The 18210-nt window shown below is 44.8% G+C and overlaps 1 protein-coding gene across 2 annotated transcripts in view; it reads left to right on the top strand.

The window, feature by feature from the left end:
* The window catches only part of RXRG (retinoid X receptor gamma), a 53632-nt gene that overhangs the window by 17069 nt on the left and 18353 nt on the right, over positions 1-18210 (top strand). For both annotated transcript variants that reach the window (XM_052637011.1, XM_052637010.1), the window contains exons 2-3: positions 868-1115; positions 16926-17070. In XM_052637011.1, the coding sequence (XP_052492971.1) occupies positions 868-1115; positions 16926-17070 (393 nt within the window). The remainder of the gene's footprint in view (positions 1-867; positions 1116-16925; positions 17071-18210) is intronic.

An 18210-nucleotide genomic window follows, 5' to 3' on the forward strand; every position in this document is an offset into this window, starting at 1 on the left:
ACCTGGGCTCAACTTTTCTAGGAAAAAGTTACCAGATGTCATCTGTCACAGAGCCCATTTCACTTGTGGCCACAGCTTCCTATCCCCAGAGGAGAAACAGTCTGGGCAGGCCTGGTCGCACTTGGCTTCTTGGGTCTCTGTGGCTGCTGAGCCATGCCCAGCCATCCTGAGTCTTCTTCCCTAAGTGCTGATTAACTCTATGCTGTAGAGACTGGATAAGAACCTTATGGGACTAAAACTGCAAAAGCTACAGAGCGTGAAAGGCATGGTAACAGCCTCTGCCTTCCCCATGATCATCAGGGAGTGTGTCCCCGACAGCAGGCACCATGTTCAATTCTGAATTGCTAGCCTCTGATGCGGCACCTGCGCCATAATAGATGGTGCATATGAATTCATAATTACATATGAATGAATGCATTTCTCTTGACTATAGAGGTCCAGCCCTACCCTTGTTCTCAGAGCAAAATGAGTTTGAGCAGGGAATTCTGGGAGCAGCCCGGACACCTGCTCACTCCATCCCCAACCTGGGAGTTTGGTACGGACTCACCTTCCCTGTCTGACTGGCTCAGGTCACAGTCCCCCCAGCCTGGGGACTTGTGGGTTATGTCCCCATGGCCCTGATTGTTGTTCTGATACAATTCAAGGTGCGTTCCATGTGGGGCACCAGAGAACCTGTCCTACAGCAAGTCCTTTCCCCTTCCTGGTCTTTGCTGGCCTTTATTCTATCAGCTGTGAGAGTTCACAGGTGTGCAGGTAGGGCTGGAAGAAGGGGAATGATAGAGGAGACAAAAGGAGGGGACTCTGTCCTCACACACCATCCCTGTGCTCCCCTGGCCTCCCATCACCTTTGGTTTTCTCTCCTTACAGGTTCTCCCGGCCATACTGGCTCCACGTCCATGAGTCCATCGGCAGCCTTGCCCACAGGGAAACCCATGGACAGCCACCCCAGCTACACTGACACCCCAGTGAGTGCCCCGCGAACACTGAGTGCAGTGGGGACCCCCCTCAATGCCCTGGGCTCTCCATATCGAGTCATCACTTCTGCCATGGGCCCACCCTCGGGAGCACTCGCAGCCCCTCCAGGAATCAATCTGGTTGCCCCGCCTAGCTCTCAGGTAGGTGTGCATCCATCTTCTTCAATGTCTTTCCAGACATCTTTAACAGTTTCATCCTGGTGCTGAGCCAGCACTCAGTAGGTGCTTAATGCACGCTGGTGAAGGAATTGGGTTGTCTGTGTAGGCTTCCCTCCTGCAAGACCTTCACTGAGTGTATCCTCAGGCAACTGCAGAGAGCTGACAATGCCTCATGGTCCAGGAGTTTTGATGGTTCAGTCCTGGCTGTAATTTCAACATCTCTTAGGCCTGTTTGTCTTCCATGGGATGGACCCCCTTGTTCCTTCTCAACTCAATACTAGGTATTTTTCAAGTCAGTGAAGTGCCTGGTCCTTTTCTATATCCTGTAGGTGATACTGAAATGGTCAGGATGTGGTCTTTGCTCTCCAGGAGTTTACCATTGAGAAGCAGGTGCTGCACATGGGTAAATCTAAAACAAGGCAGACTGTGTTACGTACATGTTATCTCTGAGATAGAGGCAAAGATTGTGGAAAATCAGGGGGGAAAACCCTCACTTTAGTTCCTAGTGCCTTTTGCTGCAACATAGGCAAGGATGGATATGCATGGTAGACGTTGTTTGCTGCTCTAAGAAAACTACAGGTTGGCCGGATGCTATTTATTTCCTTCTAGCAATGTCACACCGAGACCATCAACCTTCACTTCTGGTAGTGCTCAGCTATTGCTTCAGTGATGCTGCATAACAGACAATCCCCAAATTGCCATGGCTTACAAAAACACACAATTATTTTCTTACAAGTTTATGAGTTGTTTAGAAAAGTTCTAAATCCCCTCGTGGCTCAGGTAAATAGTCTGCCTGCAATGCGGGGGACCTGGGTTCAGTCCCTGGGTCAGGAAGACACCTTGGAGAAGGAAATAGCAATCCACTCCAGTATTCTTGCCTGGAAAATCCTATGGATGGAGGAGCCTGGCAGGCTACAGTCCATAGGGTCACAAAGAGTCAGGCACGACTGAGCCACTTCATTTTCTTTTTGGGCTTCCCGTGTGGATCAACTGGTAAAGAATCTGCCTGCAAAGCAGGAGACCTGGATTTGATCCCTGGATTGGGAAGATTCCCCTGGAGAAGGGAACGGCTACCCTCTCCAGTATTCTGGTCTGTAGAACTCCATGGATTGTATAATCCGTGGGAATGAAAACCACAATCACAGAAAACTAATCAACTGATCACATGGCCCACAGCCTTGTCTAACTCAATGAAACCATGAGCCATGCTGTGTAAGGCCACCATGTAGGTCATGGTGGAGAGTTCTGACCAAACGTGGTCCACTGGAGAAGGGAATGGCAAACCACTTCAGTATTCTTGCCTTGAGAACCCCATGAACAGTAGGAAAAGGCAAAAAGATAGGACGCTGAAAGATGAACACCCCAGGTTGATAGGTGCCCAATATGCTACTGAAGAACAGTAGAGAAATAACTCCAGAAAGAATGAAGAGACAGAGCCAAAGCAAAAACAACACGCAGCTGTGGATGTGAGTGGTGATGGAAATAGTCTGATGCTGTAAAGAGCAATATTGCATAGGAACCTAGAATGTTAGGTACATGAATCAAGGTAAATTGTAAGTGGTCACACAGGAGATGGAAAGAGTGAACATTGACATTTTAGGAATCAGTGAACTAAAATGGACTGGAATGGGTGAATTTAACTCAGATGACCATTATATTTACTACTGTGGGCAGGAATCCCTTAGAAGAAATGGAGTAGCCATCGTGGTCAACCAAAGAGTCCAAACTGCAGTACTTGGATGCAGTCTCAAAAATGGCAAAATGATCTCTGTTCATTTCCGAGGCAAACCATTCAATATCACAGTAATCCAAGTCTATGCCCCAACCAGGAATGTTGAAGAAGCTGGAGTTGAACAGTTGTGTGAACACCTACAAGATCTTCTATAACTAACACCCAAAAGAGATGTCCTTTTAATTATAGGGGACTAGAATCCAAAAATAGGAAGTCAAGAGATGAATATAATAACAAGCAAACTTGGCCTTGGAGTACAAAATGAAGCAGGGCAAAGGCTAACAGAATTAACCTTTGAGAACTGCCAAGAGAAGGCACTGGTCATAGCAAACACCCTCTTCCAACAAAAGAAGAGAAGACTCTATACATGGATATCAATAGATGGTCAATGCTGAAATCAGATTGATTATTTGCTTTGAAGCCAAAGACGGAGAAGCTCTATACAGTCAGCAAAAACAAGACTGGGAGCTGACTGTGGCTCAGATCATTAACTCCTTATTGCCAAATTCAGCCTTAAATTGAAGAAAAGTAGGGAAAACCACTAGAGCATTCAGGTATGACCTAAATCAAATTCTTTAGGATTATACCGTGGAAGTGAGAAATGGATTCAAGGGATTAGATCTGATAGACAGAGTGCCTGAAGAACTATGGACAGAGGTTTGTGATATTGTGCAGGAGGCCATGATCAAGACCACCCCCAAGAAAAATGTAAAAAGGCAAAATGGTTGTCTGAGGAGGCCTTACAAATGGCTGAGAAAAGAAGAGAAGCTAAAGGCAAAGGAGAAAGGAAACATATACCCTTTAGATGCAGAGTTCCAAAGAATAGCAAGGAGAGATAAGAGAGCCTTCCTCAGTGATCAATGCAAAGAAATAGAGGAAAACAATAAATGGAAAACACTAGAGATCTCCTCAAAAAATTAGAGATACCAAGGGAACATTTCATGCAAAAATGGGTTCAATAAAGGACAGAAATGGTATGGACCTAACAGAAGCAGAAGATATTAATAACAGGTGGCAAGAATACACAGGAAAACTATACAAAAAAGATCTTCATGAGTGAGGTAACACTACAATGGTGTGATCACTCATCTAGAGCCAGACATCCTGGAATGTGAAGCTAAGTGGGCCTTAGGAAGCATTACTATGAGCAAAGCTAGTAGAGGTGATGAAATTCCAGTGGAGCTATTTCAAATCCTAAAAGATGATGCTGTGAAAGTGCTGCACTCAATATGCCAGCAAAGTTGGAAAACTCAGCAGTGGCCACAGGACTGGAAAAGGTCAGTTTTCATTCCAGTCCCAAAGAAAAGCCAAAGAATGCTGAAACTACCGCACAGTTGCACTCATCTCACACGCTAGCAAAGTAATACACAAAATTCTCCAAGCCAGGCTTCAGCAATACGTGAACCATGAACTTCCAGATGTTCAAGCTGGATTCAGAAAAGGAACCAGAGATCAAATTGCCAGCATCTGTTGGATCATTGAAAAAGCAAGAGAACTCCAGAAAAGCATCTACTTCTGTTTTATTGACTATGCCAAACCCTTTGACTGTGTGGATCACAATTAACTGTGGAAAATTCTTCATGAGATGGGAATACCAGACTACCTGACCTGCCTCTTGAGAAATCTGTATGCAGGTGTCAAGAAGCCACAGTTAGAACTGGACATGGAACAACAGACTGGTTCCTAATTGGGAAAGGAGTACATCAAGGCTGTATATTGGCACCCTGCTTATTTTAGCTTATATGCAGAATACATCATTTGAAATGCCAGGCTGGATGATGCACAAGCTGGAATTAAGATTGCTGGCAGAAATATCAATAACCTCAGATATGCAGATGATACCACCCTTATGGCAGAAAGTGAAGAACTAAAGAGCCTCTTGATGAAAGTGAAATAGGAGAGTGAAAAAGTTGGCTTAAAATTCATCAGAAAACTAAGATCATGGCATCTGGTCCCATCACTTCATGGCAAATAGATGGGGAAACAATGGAAACAGTGACAGACTTTATTTTGGGGGCTCCAAAATCACAGCAGATGGTGACTGCAGCCATGAAATTAAAAGGCACTTGCTCCTTGGAAGAAAAGCTATGACCCAACCTAGACAGCATATTAAAAAGCAGAGACATTACTTTGACAACAAATATCTGTCTAGTCAAAGCTATGGTTTTTCCAGTGTTCATGTATGGATGTGAGAGTTGGACCATAAAGAAAACCAAGTGCCAAAGAACTGATGCTTTTGAACTGTGGTGCTGAAAGACTCGTGAGAGTCCCTTGGACTGAAAGGAGATCAAATCAGTCAATCTTGAAGGAAATCAGTCCTGAATATTCATTGGAAGGACTGATGCTGAAGCTGAAGCTCCAATGCTTTGGTCACCTGTTGTGAAGAACTGACTCATCTGAAAAAACCCTGATGCTGGGAAAGATTGAAGGTAGGAGGAGAGGGGACAAGAGGATGAGATGGTTGGATGGCATCACCAACTTGATGGACATGAGTTTGAGTAAGCGCCGGGAGTTGGTGATGGACAGGGAAGACTGGCGTGCTGCAGTCCATGGGGTCACAAAGAGCTGGAAACAGCTGAGCAACTAAACTGAACTGAGGAAGGTTCTGTTTCAGATGGTGGAGGAGTTGGTCTAGGCTGCAGCCTGGGTGCAGGTCAGCTCTTCATGTCCTGACCACAGGAGCAGCAGCTTCCTGGGTCATGCTTTTTTCAACGTGTCCCCCCGGAGTGCAAAAGTCTAAACCAAACCAGGAAAATACAGTGAAGTCTCTGCTCACATCATGTCCACTGATATCCCACTGGTCTAAGGAAACTGTATGACTGACTCCAACACTGCTGGGATAGGGGAATAATTTGTGCCTGTTTCAGTGTAAGGAACTACAAAGACACAATGCAAAGGATGTGAAGAATTAGGAGGCATGAAGCATTAGGAATAATGACCCTGTCTGCCCACTCTCACTGGGCTGGTACCTCACAACTGGGGTCAGGGTCCCTCTTGTCCCAACCACCAGCATGCCTATCTGCAGAATTAGTAGGTCTTATAGTCTCTTTTGAATTTATAGTTTGTAGAAGAGACAAGGCCCCCACTGGTTTAGCATTTCTTACTGCTACAAAGAGAATTTCAGAGACTCTCCCTAGAGAGAGAGTGTGTGCTCAGAGTCTAAAAGCAAAGCCATGTGGAGTGATAGAATTTTATAGCCAGTAAGGACTTCAGAAAGTTTTTCATGTGTGGGTTAAAGAAACTGGAGAAGACCTTATCAGTTCTCTAGTGTAGGGATTACAGGGGCCAGGGGCCAGACAGGTAACATAGAGGGGTGAATCAGACCGGTGGGGGCTGTAGAGAGCTGGCCTCCCCACTTGAAGCCATTCAAATTCAGAGACTTGAAGTATTTCATGGCTAAGCAGAGTACTTATGTGGGTCCCATTTGGCCAGTCCTTTTAGCCCTAATTTGTAATCTAATGGCCCTCACCTGTAGGATCTTTCTCAGCATACACATTTCTCCCTTATCCCATATTTTGGCCCTTGTGTGAGTTGTAAAAGCCCCACAGAGGATTCTAAACTGCCCCATCCCGGCCCAGCTGAGAACCACTGATTCCATCCAGGCTCCTCATCCCACGTAGGCTCAGTGGGCTCAGGTGATGTGTCCAGCTTCACACAGCTAGTCACAGCAGAGCCGAGGTTAGACCCCAAATCTCCACACCCCACTCAGTCTCCACGATGCTGCATTTACTCATAGCTATGGTGTCTTCTGTCTTAAACAGTGACCCCAGGATCTTCCTGTTGGCTGCCAAGGATTAAAACATGAATACTTAGTGATCCCAAGGAGTCCTGGGGGGCACGTGGCACAATACATAGATAAATTGCAGCGCTGTGTAGTGGTAGGGACGGAACCGAAGGGAGCATAGAAACAGGACCTGAGAACTTCCAGTCTTGCGTTCCATGAGAGTGTCAGCCACTCAGAGGAGTGGAGGCCAGATGGCAGTGCGAAGGGACATGGATTTATGCCTCTCTCTCCCGCTGTCATCAGCAGAGCTGGTGATCCTCTACCCTTTAGAACGTGGGACCTTGAAGAGATTTGTTTATTCATTTTCATTCATGTGAATGGATTTCAGGTGAAGGTGAAAGTAGCTCAGTCTTGTCCGACTCTTTGCGACCCCATGGACTATACAGTCCATGGAATTCTCCAGGCCAGAATACTGGAGTGGGTAGCCCTTCCCTTCTCCAGGGGATCTTCCCAACCCCGGGATCGAACCCAGGTCTCCTGCATTGTAGGCAGATTCTTTACCAGCTAAGCCACAAGGGAATGGATTTCAGGAGGGCAGGTCAAAGTCAATAGATTAGAGACACAGAGAGAGATTTAAGTTCTGGAAGTAAAATTTTGCAAAGGACACTCACGTTTATTCAAATAGCTATTTAGCAGGACCTAATCTGAATCCCTCAGAAGAAATGGAGTAGCCATCATGGTCAACAAAAGAGTCCGAAATGCAGTACTTGGATGCAATCTCAAAAATGACAGAATGATCTCTGTTCGTCTCCAGGGCAAACCATTCAATATCACGGTAATCCAAGTCTATGCCCCAACCAGTAAGGCTGAAGAAGCTGAAGTTGAACGGTTCTATGAAGACCTACAAGACCTTTTAGAACTAACACCCAAAAAAGATGTCCTTTTCATTATAGGGGACTGGAATGCAAAAGTAGGAAGTCAAGAAACACCTGGAGTAACAGGCAAATTTGGCCTTGGAATGTGAAATGAAGCAGGGCAAAGACTAATAGAGTTTTGCCAAGAAAATGCACTGGTCATAGCAAACACTCTCTTCCAACAACACAAGAGAAGACTCTACACATGGACATCACCAGATGGTCAACACCAAAATCAGATTGATTATATTCTTTGTAGCCAAAGATGGAGAAGCTCTATACAGTCAATAAAACCAAGACCAGGAGCTGACTGTGGCTCAGATCATGAACTCCTTATTACCAAATTCAGACTTAAATTGAAAAAAGTAGGGAAAACCACTAGACCATTCAGGTATGACCTAAATCAAATCCCTTATGATTATACAGTGGAAGTGAGAAATAGATTTAAGGGACTAGATCTGATAGATAGAGTGCCTGATGAACTATGGAATGAGGTTCGTGACATTGTACAGGAGACAGGGATCAAGACCATCCCCATGGAAAAGAAATGCAAAAAAGCAAAATGGCTGTCTGAGGAGGCCTTACAAATAGCTGTGAAAAGAAGAGAGGTGAAAAACAAAGGAGAATAGGAAAGATATAAGCATCTGAATGCAGAGTTCCAGAGAATAGCAAGAAGAGATAAGAAAGCCTTCTTCAGTGATCAATGCAAAGAAATAGAAGAAAAGAACAGAATAGGAAAGACTAGAGATCTCTTCAAGAAAATTAGGATACCAAGGGAACATTTCATGCAAAGATGGGCTCGATAAAGGACAGAAATGGTATGGATCTAACAGAAGCAGAAGATATTAAGAAGAGGTGGCAAGAATACACAGAAGAATTGTACTAAAAATATCTTCACCACCCGGATAATCACAATGGTGTGATCACTCACCTAGAGCCAGACATCTTGGAATGTGAAGTCAAGTGGGCCTTAGAAAGCATCACTATGAACAAAGCTAGTGGAGGTGATGGCATTCCAGTTGAGCTATTTCAAATTCTGAAAGATGATGCTGTGAAAGTGCTTCACTTAATATGCCAACAAATTTGGAAAACTCAGCCACAGGACTGGAAAAGGTCAGTTTTCATTCCAATCCCAAAGAAAGGCAATGCCAAAGAATGCTCAAACTACCACACAATTGCACTCACCTCACACGCTAGTAAAGTAATGCTCAAAATTCTCCAAGCTAGGCTTCAGCAAACCGGTTCAGTGAACCGTGAACTTCCTGATGTTCAAGCTGGTTTTAGAAAAGGCAGAGGAATCAGAGATCAAATTGCCAACATCTGCTGGATCATGGAAAAAGCAAGAGAGTTCCAAAAAAACATCTATTTCTGCTTTATTGACTATGCCAAAGCCTTTGACTGTGTGGATCACAATAAACTGTGGAAAAATCTGAGAGAGATGGGAATACCAGACCACCTGACCTGCCTCATGAGAAATCTGTATGCAGGTCAGGAAGCAACAGTTAGAGCTGGACATGGAACAACAGACTGGTTCCAAATAGGAAAAGGAGTACGTCAAGGCTGTATGTTGTCACCCTGCTTATTTAACCTCTATGCAGAGTACATCATGAGAAACGCTGGACTGGAAGAAACACATGATGGAATCAAGATTGCCAGGAGAAATATCAATAACCTCAGAATGCAGATGACACCACCCTTATGGCAGAAAGTGAAGAGGAGCTAAAAAGCCTCTTGATGAAAGTGAAAGAGGAGAGTGAAAAAGTTGGCTTCAAGCTCAACATTCAGAAAACGAAGATCATGGCATCCGGTCCCATCACTTCATGGCAAATAGATGGGGAAACAGTGGAAACAGTATCAGACTTTATTTCGGGGGGCTCCAAAATCACTGCAGATGGTGACTGCAGCCATGAAATTAAAAGACACTTGCTCCTTGGAAGAAAAGTTATGACCAACCTAGATAGCCTATTCAAAAGCAGAGACATTACTTTGCTGACTAAGGTCCGTTTAGTCAAGGCTATGGTTTTTCCAGTAGTCATGTATGGATGTGAGAGTTGGACTGTGAAGAAAGCTGAACGCTGAAGAATTGATGCTTTTGAACTGTGGTGTTGGAGAAGACTCTTGAGAGTCCCTTGGACTACAAGGAGATCCAACCAGTCCATTCTGAAGGAGATCAGCCCTGGGATTTCTTTGGAAGGAATGCTGCTAAAGCTGAAACTCCAGTACTTTGGCCACCTCGTGTGAAGTGTTGACTCATTGGAGAAGACTCTGATGCTGGGAGGGATTGGGGGCAGGAGGAGAAGGGGACAACAGAGGATGAGATGGCTGGATGGCATCACCGACTCGATGGAAGTGAATCTGAGTGAGCTCCAGGAGCTGGTGATGGACAGGGAGGCCTGGCGTGCTGCGATTCATGGGGTCGCAAAGATTTGGACACGACTGAGCGACTGAACTGAACTGAATCTGTGTCAGTCGGAGAAGGCAATGGCACCCCACTCCAGTGTTCTTGCCTGGAGAATCCCAGGGATGGGGGAGCCTGGTGGGCTGCTGTCTATGGGGTCGCACAGAGTTGGACATGACTGAAGCGACTTAGTAGCAGCAGCAGCAATTTGTGTCACTATTTGACATTGTTCTAGGTTCTAGGGATAAGCACTGAAAAAGTCTTTACGTTCATGGCAATTATACTGCAGCAGGCAAGACAGACAAAAACCAAATGAAGAAACCAGACAGTTTCAAAACGACCATGACTATATTCGTGAAGATATAAAACAGAGTGAGGCGATGACCAGTGACAGGGCTTGTGGGTGGGGAGGGGGCAAGCCACCCGCCCTCCAAGCCTGGTTTTAGGCGCTCTCCAGTCTCATTGAACCAAATCTGGCCAATAAATTCAGCTCCGCAGCCATGTGAGTGGCAGGGCTGCTATTCCTGGACCATATGTCTGTACAGAGGGATTGGGGTTGAAAGGTCAGCTGGAAGCTCTGGTCCTGGCCAACTGGGTTGTGTGCAGAGGCTGAAGCCAAGGTTGGCTATGAGAGCTGTATTAAGCTTGCCAAACACTGGTGGAGCTCAGCAGCCCCAGACACAGAGCCGCGTTTGGGGCTTGGTTTCTGGAGCCACGGGGCAGTGACACTTTGCCCAATTAACTGGGTGACACGGGGCACCCAGTGCCTTCAGAGTTAGCCACTGTGGGCCGGGCGTTTGCCCCAGACAGACGGCTCCTATGCAGCCTGCCTTTCTTGCCCAGGACTGAGGCTGAGTGGAGTTCGTGTGGGAACATGTGTCTTCTGTGACCTGAATCTCGGGTGAGTGTGATTTAGGGGTAAGGGGAGCAGGGAGGTGCTTGGGGTGAGAGCAGGTGGGGTGTCCTGTTCTGTGCTCTGCCTTTCTGGTGTTTGAGCTTCTCTTTTTGCTCTTGTTGGATTTTCAGTCTTGAAAAGTAAAGAGAACTGAACTGATTACTCCAGAAGCAAGGACCACGTAACCTTTTGCAAACAATCACTTTGAACTTATATTTATCTCAGTTCCTTTTTCTCCATTGTGGGATAACACACTTTGCCCTGATCACCCGACAGAGGTGTTTTGTATATATCAGACAAGATGCGGACTTTAGAAGTCCCTTCTTAAGTATTTATGATGCTCTATGGCCATAATGTGGTATTATTTTTACTATTATTATTATTACACCCAGGTGGCATATCAGGCACCAAGGTGATGAATGTTATATACATTCATGTCATTAGTCCAAGTGTGTGTTCTTTGTTGTTGAAAGGTTCCAGAGAAGTTCATTTCAACAAGCATTTATTACACTAAGAACTGGAGATTTTTAAAATGTACGGGACTCAGTCCCTGGCCTGGGGAGGATCTAAGTGGAGTGAGCTGTTTCCCAAAACAACATGTATATAATTGAGGAGATATTTATGCAGCTTTCTGACAGATGATTTAGATTACATTTTCCTGTGTGTGTGTGTGTGTGTGTGTGTAATGCTGTATTTTCGTAAGTTTGTCTGTTGGCTGGACTCTGAAGCAGGACCTGCAAGTCTTTGGAAGGCCCCCACCTCATTTGCCTGTCCCAACCCTGCTGCCTGATCTGTGTTCTGTCACTGACAATTTCTGCCCAGGTAGTGATTGATAACTGAATTGTTGCCCTTTCAGATGCTTGCATTTTTACAGAGATTACTTTGATAATAAAAGTTACAAATGTGAGACTTCCCCAGTGGTCTAGTGGTTACGACTCTGCACTCCCACGGCAGGGAACACACGTTTGATCCCTGATTGGGGAAATAAGATCTCCCAGCTGTGCGGCGTGACCAAAAATTAAAAAATAATAAAAATATAGTAAAAATTAAAAAATGTTACAGCTAGAACAGATCTTGAAGACCATCTTGTTTAATGATCTTTAAAAAGCCATAAAGTCTTCAAGTGAAAGCATGTTTGGAAGTCATAGCACATTAAGTAAAAACAGGTCTGGTGAACTCGAGGTAGGAGATATGAAAACTTCTTACTCAACCTCCCCACCCCCTGCCACACATATTCGCAGCTTGAAAACCACTGCTGTAGTCTGTGCATAAGTTAGTGGAGTCTCTGAGTGAAGTCATCCTGTCAAGATCACACAGCAAGGAAGTGGCAAGTCCAGGCTCTGCACTTTTCATGGTGAAGACCCTCACTTGACTGAAGATAAGCCACTCTAAGGACTCCACCCACTGAAGAGGAGTGCCTGCCTGAATTCTGCCTGGCTGGCCACGTATCTGCCTTGAATGGAATAATTTGGGCTGAAAGCAGCTCAGAAATGTGGGACCTGATGTTTGGTGATGGCTCGAGGGCATCTAGGATGCATTCAGTCCTTGGCTGAGAGTCTGCAAGTGGAAGACAGGTCAGCCAAGTGTGTTTTTCTCCTTTTTCTCAGGAGCGGCCAGCTGCCTGGTAAATCCCAGCTCGGAAGTGCTCACTTCAGCAGAGCTGCTTCTAATGGAACAAGACAGCTGGAGCTGTGGGACCGGGACCAGGCAGCTAATGGGTTTGAGCTCTGGTGGCTGCCTTCAATCTCATCTACCATTGCTCTTAGCCCCCACAAACCCCAAGCCAGCAAAGAGACGGACAGAGGAGAGGGCATCAACCCATGTGTCCACACCACTGCCTCCCACCACCATCCAGCCCAGGAAAAGGAAGGGTTTTGGAGAGGGGCTGCCAGGAGACCAGATCCAAATCTCTGCCTCTGGCGGCTCATTGCCTGTGAGATGGGGGCTGGAAGCAGCCAGAGCAGGGGTGGTCAGGGGCTCCTGCATAAGACAGACAAGGTGGGGAAGGAAGAATGACAAGCTGGGATCCAGAAGCCCAGGGTTCCAGCCCCAACATGTTAGATCTGGGAAGGTGCCTAACCTGCTACAGGGGCAGCTGCCATAGCCTTGGGTGTCTCTCTTCTCTTCCTTGTTCTGCTGCCTCATACTTTAAGGGCTTTTTTCCTTTGCTGGAAACCTCATGGCTCCTCATGGCCTCTCAGATTAAGTCCACTTGCTTTCCCTGGGCAATCAAGCCTCGGGCTTGGTTACAGCTCACCTCTCAATCTTATCTCCCATCCATACACACAAATAGTTGGGTTTCTCTCCGGGTCTTTGTTGTCAAAACCTTTCACCCACTGGCTCAGTCAAATACCATTCTTTTTTTAAAGTTGTCAAGTCCCAGATCAAATGCTCCTTCCTTGGAGACATCTTCCCTAATCTTGCTTGTGATCTTTCTTTCCTAAATTATCCCAACCAGCTTTTTATCTCATTGTGGCCAGTTTCCTGAGGCAGTGCTTGCAACTTCTCTTTTGTATCCCAGTAGGACCTGTGAATGAATGAATAAATGAACCACTTTATGGCTCAGTTTCCTCAGCTGAAAAATAGGAAAACCTCATAGAGTTGTTGTGAGGATTAAAATAGTTAACTGGCTCTGAGCAAACTTTCCTTGGCTGGTAGCACTGAGTAGCAAGAATAATAATTACTGATCTGTGATCACTGCAGACTGGAGAAGGTGGAGCTGGTCCTACTGGAGATGGGAGTGGGAAGGGAAGCTGGGTGAGGGTCTCCTGAGCCCCAGGTGATACTGTCTTCCTCCTTATTCCCTTGGTCTTTCTTATCCATTTCAGGATATGCAGACAAAGGTCAGTTAGAGAGCTCTCTAAAATATTTCCTTTTCGTGGGATGGATCTAACTTTCCTTGAGATGCTCAGAATTCCTAGCACATAGAAGAATGTTGGTTCATAATAAGCATTCAAAATCTGAATTAACCAGATTTTATTGGGATGATAAGAGCTCTAATTTATGGAACATCTACTGTGTACCAGGCATTGTGACAGGCATTTTACGGTATCATCTCATCTAATCCTCCCAGTGACTCTGTAAGTTAGGTATTACTATGTTCATTTTACAGACAAGGAGACAGAAGGTCAAGGAAGATAAATAAGGAGGGATGTTGACCTGGGATCCAAGACTTCTTTGAAGTCATGCAGCTAATAAGGGTAGACGGGGAGTCAATCCCAGGGCTGTGTGATTTCAAAGCAAGTTTTCTCCTCTACATCAGTGTTTTGGAACCCTGGACTGCCATTAGCATTATCTGATCAACTTAAAGAAATGCCAGAGCCAATGACCCTCAGATCATTTCTTGGTGTGGGACTTTGGAATTAAATTTTTTCCAAAGCTCCCAGGAGTACATTTGGCAATGAGAACCACTATATTATACCAAAAGAAAAAAATTACTGAACCTAAATTCTAGATATCTTGTCTTAACCTTGTACAAAAAGGAGGGCGGAGGAGGAATAGGAGGGAGAATTCTCTCATCACATATGTGTTTTCATTTCTCACACAAATTAATTTTTAAAAATTCCTGGTGACTTTGATTTCAAAGCAAGGCCCTGAACGTTATCTTTTCTTTTTTGCATCCCTTACAGCATTTAATCCAGAACCTCTGCCCACCTCCTGCTCAATAAATATTTGTTTAGTAAATTAAAAAGATAGTAAATTTTGAAGGAACCTAACTCAGGCTCTGTTATATTTTATGTTTTATTGATCATTTCTTGTGTTTCAAAGGCCTTGAATAGAAAGACAACCCTACCTTTGGTTCAGTTTGGAGCTGCAGTCACTTCGGTTGGGCAGTGTGACTCAGAATTCATATAGACCATGCAGAAGTCAGTGGGCCCTCCCTAAAACCCCCAGGCATTCACCAGCTGCTGCCACCAGGCACCTGAGCGCATGTGCACTCAGCATCACCTTTGTTTGCATTTACTTGGAAGTGTTCTTAGTGTTTGTGTGTGTTCTGACTCCTCACTGAGATCGTGACCATTTTAGAGGAGTGAGAGACAGATCTAGATTTTATATTTCCCTTCACAGTGTCTGAAATGTTGACCCGCACCCATGGTACAGAAATGCTGCTGATTGATGACGGACGTATGTTTGTTTAACTTTTCTTTGATGAATGGAAAACAGGTCGCAGTGGCTCCTCGGTCATCTCCGTTACAACACCGAGAGACATGGAGTTGGTGGTGGTGAGGGGCTAATGCTAACTTGTGCTAAGGGGTAAGGAAAGGCATCACACAATGTTCCTTTTTTGAGCCATTCAGTTCTACCAATTCCCTACTGATCCCAGAGAGAGAACGATGAACGACCTTGCAAAGAGATCTTAGCTCTAGGAATTGAACCCGGGTAACCTGGATGAAAACCAGAAATCCTAGCCAACCAGGGATTAGGGGCTAGAAGCAAAGTGGTCCTGGCTCTTTCCCCTGTTGGAAAGCAAGAATGTTTCATGGAGGCAAAACTTAAAAGTAGTTACAATGTTTATTAGAGACACAGCGTAACATGTATGGGAGAGCACACAGAAAAACAGGTTATTTAAGGCAAAAGTAAGGAAGAAATACACACCCAGAAAGAAAGAGTATGAGCACCCTTTCTAGTGAGCAGGAGCACAGGAAGCCTGAAGCTAGGCAGAAATACACACCTGGGGACGAGTGTGGGCATCCTGAATGAAGAGCAGAGCAGTAAAGAGGTGATTTAAATGACTTATGCAGGACTGTCCTTCTGGGTCTTTGTGCATGCGCTCAGATGCTTGGTCATGTCTGACTCTTTGCGACCCCATGGACTGTAGCCAGCTAGGCTCCTCTGTTCAAGGGATTCTTCTAGCAAGAATACTGGAGTGAGGTGCCATTTCCTCCTCAGGGGATCTTCCTGACCCCGGGATGTCTCTCCTGTCTCCTGCATTGGCAGAATGATTCTTTACCACTAGCGCCACCTGGGACGTGTGTCTTTGTTTACACTGGCCAATTATCTTACTTTCTTCATATCTGACTGCTCCTAGGACGTTCCTCAAGATGTGTTCGCAACTTTGTGCTAAGATGGATCCCACTGCAGAGGGCTGTTGGGCGCACTTCACACTTTTCATGGCGTGCGGCCCATGGAGCCCCCTCCCTTTTGACCCCAAGGAGCCTTCCTGCACATGTGCAGACAGGGAAGTCTTCCTTGATCTCAAGAGTGAGCACCTTACCTCTCTACTTTAGCAGAGTTCAGCTGTTGCCATAGCTTTGTCCTTGGAGCCTGGGTGAGGACAATGCTTGATTTCTACCCCTCTTGACAAACACCAGCTGTCCAGCCTAGAGGCCCGTCTTCCTCCTAATGTACTACCACGTGCTGGGTTGATGTCAGGTGCTGGAAAGTGCTGCTCTTTGGTGCTAAAAATTTTATATTTCCATGGAGGTTATTTTTTCCTTATAGACAAGTTCTAAAGTATGATCAGGGGCTTTTAAGCTAATTTTTAGTGCTACTGCAGTGATTGGGGCATTTGGCTTAGTGTCTTAAGTAGGCTCACTGAGATGACCACCACACATGTCTCCTCGTCCATTTTACTGCAAACATCTTAAGTGTGCATTTTACTTACCTTTGTACTACAGAGCCTGGCGTGGAGCCTGACATAATGAGTGCTTGTGAATGTCTGTTGATTCTCTAAACACATGGATTTGCATATTTTGCTTGGTTCTCTCAGAGTCTCAGTCTTTTGCCTGAGGGCCATGTCTCCTCTTGGAGCGCTGCTGAATAGGCAAGAGGTAGTTAATAAAAAATTTAGAAATACACAGACTTGTCCTAAGTGTGCTGTTCAGTGTGGATTTCCAGCTCAAATAATACATGAGTAACATGAGTTACAGTTGAGAGCGCTGATGTAGATGTGTTGTGATTTTCAGTTTAGGTCTTGGCATTTAGAAATGACTTAGTTCCTCTATGGTACTCTTTTTCTCCCTGAAATTCACATTCTTCCTGGCAATTTTAGACACTCTGTACTTGGAAACTATTTCTTGAAATAGAACCTGCTTTTTTCCCCCAAGGAAGGCCTTGTTAGTTTCTGCCTTGGGGTTTGGGTTTACTCTGGCTCTGTGTTTTATTGTATCTTTTTTTTTTTTTTTGAAGCTAAATGTGGTCAGCAGTGTCAGCGTTTCAGAGGACATCAAGCCCTTACCAGGGCTTCCTGGCATTGGACACATGAACTGCCCATCCACCAGCCCGGGGTCTCTGGTTAAGCACATCTGTGCCATCTGTGGGGACAGATCCTCAGGTATGTACAGGCAGACACCCCTCCCAAGAGCCCCATGCAACGCAGGTCCCAGAGAAGACACCTGTTCTACCTCCTACTTGGCTCCTTTGTACCCAATAAGAAAAAAAAGAGTCCTTTACGGTGATCCAAGCTGGGGCCTGGGCTGTAAATTTCTGTCACCACAGTCTTGATGAATTTAAAGCGTGATTTCACTTTAGGCGGATAGATTTATAGGAAACATTTCAGGAAGCTTCCCTGGAATTACTGTGTTGCGTGTGTATCTGGGATACAGAAATGGTTGTGATGACCAAGTATTTCAATCTAGAGTCTCTTTAATTAAAAAAATTATTTTTATAATTCTAAAAATAATATCTTAATGTTGTGATGACCAAGTATTTCAATCTAGAGTCTCTTTAATTAAAAAAATTATTTTTATAATTCTAAAAATAATATCTTAATGTACGAAATATGGGAGAACTAGAAAGTTATCAGTGAAAACTAAAAAAGTTATCTATAATGTTTCCAACAAAGAGAAATCCTTTGATATTTTAGCAAATTCCCCTCTACAGCCTTCTAGGCTTTTAACATGTTTCCCTGGGTGGAAATTATTGTTTTCCCTGATTTTATTCTCTTTATCTTCTTCCACTTTTGCCCAAATTATTTCTTTCGTGACTTCTTTCCCTACCTCTCCAAAATTCCTGCCCCTCTACTCCCCATCTCAACAATTTTGATGATGATTGAATCTCTGACTTGATGAAAGAGAAGATGAGGAAGATTTCTATGTCTGTCTATGATGGCTGACAATGTTTTCTCTGCTTTTTATTGCCGCTAAGGTCACTGCAAAATGTCACTCCATTGAAAGTTCCCAGTGCCTGGAGCTTAGCTACATAGTGTCTGCTTGTTCTCAAAAAGCTGTTCCCAAATTGGGCAGATTTGGCCATTGCCATAGCAACAGAATTCCAGCCACACCCTGATAGAGAGCTTTTTTCTGCTATGGTTTAATTGAAGTTGGGTGGTTCATTCATGTGTGGGAGAATCATGGAAATGATAAGTTGGTCCCATGTTTCTTAATGACAAATACTTCAGAGCTGAGAGCATTATTTGTTATTCTATGAGTTCAGTAAATCGGTGCAGTCAGCTGATTAGACACAGACTAGCTTC

The sequence above is a fragment of the Budorcas taxicolor genome, chromosome 3 (genome assembly GCF_023091745.1).
Source record: "Budorcas taxicolor isolate Tak-1 chromosome 3, Takin1.1, whole genome shotgun sequence".
NCBI lineage: Eukaryota > Metazoa > Chordata > Mammalia > Artiodactyla > Bovidae > Budorcas > Budorcas taxicolor.